Genomic DNA, 2456 nt, shown 5'->3' with positions numbered 1-2456 from the left:
ATACACATATGTTGTATATTATATATTTTATATAATAGCATATAAACTATATAGTATATAGATATATTATATATAATGCTATAGAGAATAAGCTATGTATTATAGTATATAAACTATATAATATATTGTTATAGACTGTATTAATATATAATATAATATATAACATATACATTATATAATTATATAACATGTAATAAATATTTTATAATCTTAATAACTGTATATTACATTAATAATATATAATGATATAATATATTACATATAATATAATGAGTATATAATATTATATACACAATAGAATATTATTCAACCTTGAAAAATGACATCTTGCCATTTCTGACAACATAGATGAGCCTAGAGGTTCATTATTATGCTAAATGAAATAAACCAGATGCAAAAAGATCTCACTTATATGTGGAATCTAAAATAGTCAAATTCATAGTAGCAGAGCACAGAATGGTGGCTGCCAGGCCCTGGGGGGAGGGAGAAATGGGGAGATGCTAGTCAAGGGGCACAAAATTTCATTTATGCAAGATGCTTAATTTCTGGAGATCTATTACAGAACAATGTGACTATAGATAACAATATTGTATTTTACAGTTGAAATTTGCTAAGAGTTTCGATCTTAGGTGTTCTCCCACACATACATAAAGGTAACTATGTGAGGTGATGGATATGTTAATTACCTTGACTATGGTGGTTATTTCACAATGTCTACATACATCAAATCAAGGTGTATATCTTAAATATATACACTTTTAAATTGTCAACTATATCTTGATAAGGATGAAAAGCAAAAAGACACCTGAGCTTAAGCCACAGCCCTGCCACTGGCTAGCCCTGTGGCTTGGGTGAGTCTGTGTCTCTCTGAGCCTGTTTTCCTATCTCTAATGAGGGGATCATAGTTTCTATTTCACAGGAGTGTTTTAAGAAGTTAACTAGTGACTGCAGGGGGCTTGGCTCAGAGGACTGTTCATTGTTATTTTGAGGCCTAACTCCATCTCTCAGAGCCTCAGTTTCTCCATTTCACAAAGTGAAAATACAGTGAGTGTCGTGTTAGGGTGGGCAGCGGTGTGGACTGAGGGTTTGCTGTGGCTACGGTCCCCAAGGTCAGAGCAGTTCACCTCCAGCCCTCTTAAACTTGGCCTGAGGAATTCCCAACCTTGAGCAGATCCTCGGACTTTTCCATATCTCTTTCCATCTTCCTCTTCATGCTCTTTAGTTCCTCCTTCTCCCAGGTAAGCATGCTGTCCACTTTGTCAGGGACCTAGCGAACACGGAGAGAATCTCTCACACCTCTGAGAGGGCTGGAGGCAGATTTCTCCTTCCTGGGTAGTAGAGGCTTTGCCAAGTGCATAAACTCTGGGTTTGGAGGATGGAGTTGGGGATGCTCTTGCCCTTTGGGGCGCTCACCCTGAGAAGGCTTTATTCTTTCAGGGAGCTCTCACTCGGTGGGATGTCCTACCCTTTAGAGAGTGGGGCTGGGAGCTTCTCCCTTTTACAGGTAGGAGTCCAGTGAGCTGGGATGAAGGTGACTTAACTTTAATATATTTTTTTAAATTTATTTCTAGGAGAGAGAGAGAGACAGCGTGAGCAGGGGAGGGTCAGAGAGAGAGAGGGAGTCACAGACTGAAACAGTCTCCAGGCTCTGAGCTGGCAGTCAGCACAGAGCCCGACGTGGGGCTCGAACCCAAGAACCGCGAGATCATGACCTAAGCGAAAGTCGGACGCTTAACCGACTAAGCCACCCAGGCGCCCCGAAGATGACTTAACTTTGGGAGGGTTGTTCTCATTCCCTGGGGCTGGCAGCCCCCCTTCCTTCATGATGGTCTTAACCCCCTCCCTGGCTACAAATGGAGGGATCTGTCTCACCATAGGGATGATGAGCATTTGTCGTTTTGGGTTCTTACTATCTGGATTTGGGGGCTGGGAGTAGGAGTCCCACCTGGTGTGTGGGGTCTCATCTCCCCCTAGGGAGTCTAGAACGTTCCCCACTTGTGGGAGGAGGGTCTGCAGTTTCACTTTAAGGGAAGGATGTCACCAGAGCTGAGACGAGGGGTCTTACTCTTTCTCTGGCTGAGGACTTAACTCTCACGTGCAGGGACTCAGAGTTTGAGGGTCTCAACCTGTAGGCGGGACCTGTTCCTTTCTCCCCAGAAGAGGCCTGGGGAGGGGTTCTCACTCTCTGAGGCTGCGGGGGAGGACCGGGTTTTAAAAAAAAAAACATTTTGAAGAGAGTTTCAAGGGGTGGGGCCAGGACATCACCCACTGTCCTCAGCGAGGGGAGCTTTGGGTGTCTTTTCACTGGGCTTTGAGGGTCTCATACCCATGGGAAGGTCTCACTTTCTGGACTCAGAATCGAGGCACCTCACCGTAGGAGGCTCCGCATCTTCTGGTGCCCTGACTCGCCTGGGGCGGAGGTGCGGGCTCTCTCTGGGGGGGGGGGGGGGTTCTCA

General features: G+C 44.5%; 1 protein-coding gene across 1 annotated transcript in view; it reads right to left on the bottom strand.

Annotated features, from left to right (window-relative positions):
* Positions 1-2456, bottom strand: part of TEKTL1 (tektin like 1) — a 9638-nt gene that overhangs the window by 6342 nt on the left and 840 nt on the right. The window contains 1 exon segment of the mRNA XM_077771626.1: positions 1163-1267. Within this exon segment, the coding sequence (XP_077627752.1) occupies positions 1163-1267 (105 nt within the window).

This window comes from Crocuta crocuta, unplaced genomic scaffold, assembly GCF_008692635.1.
Source record: "Crocuta crocuta isolate KB4526 unplaced genomic scaffold, BGI_CrCroc_1.0 scaffold755, whole genome shotgun sequence".
Lineage (NCBI taxonomy): Eukaryota > Metazoa > Chordata > Mammalia > Carnivora > Hyaenidae > Crocuta > Crocuta crocuta.
Note: the sequence above shows the minus strand (reverse complement) of the source record. Positions and strands in the feature narration are given on the sequence as shown.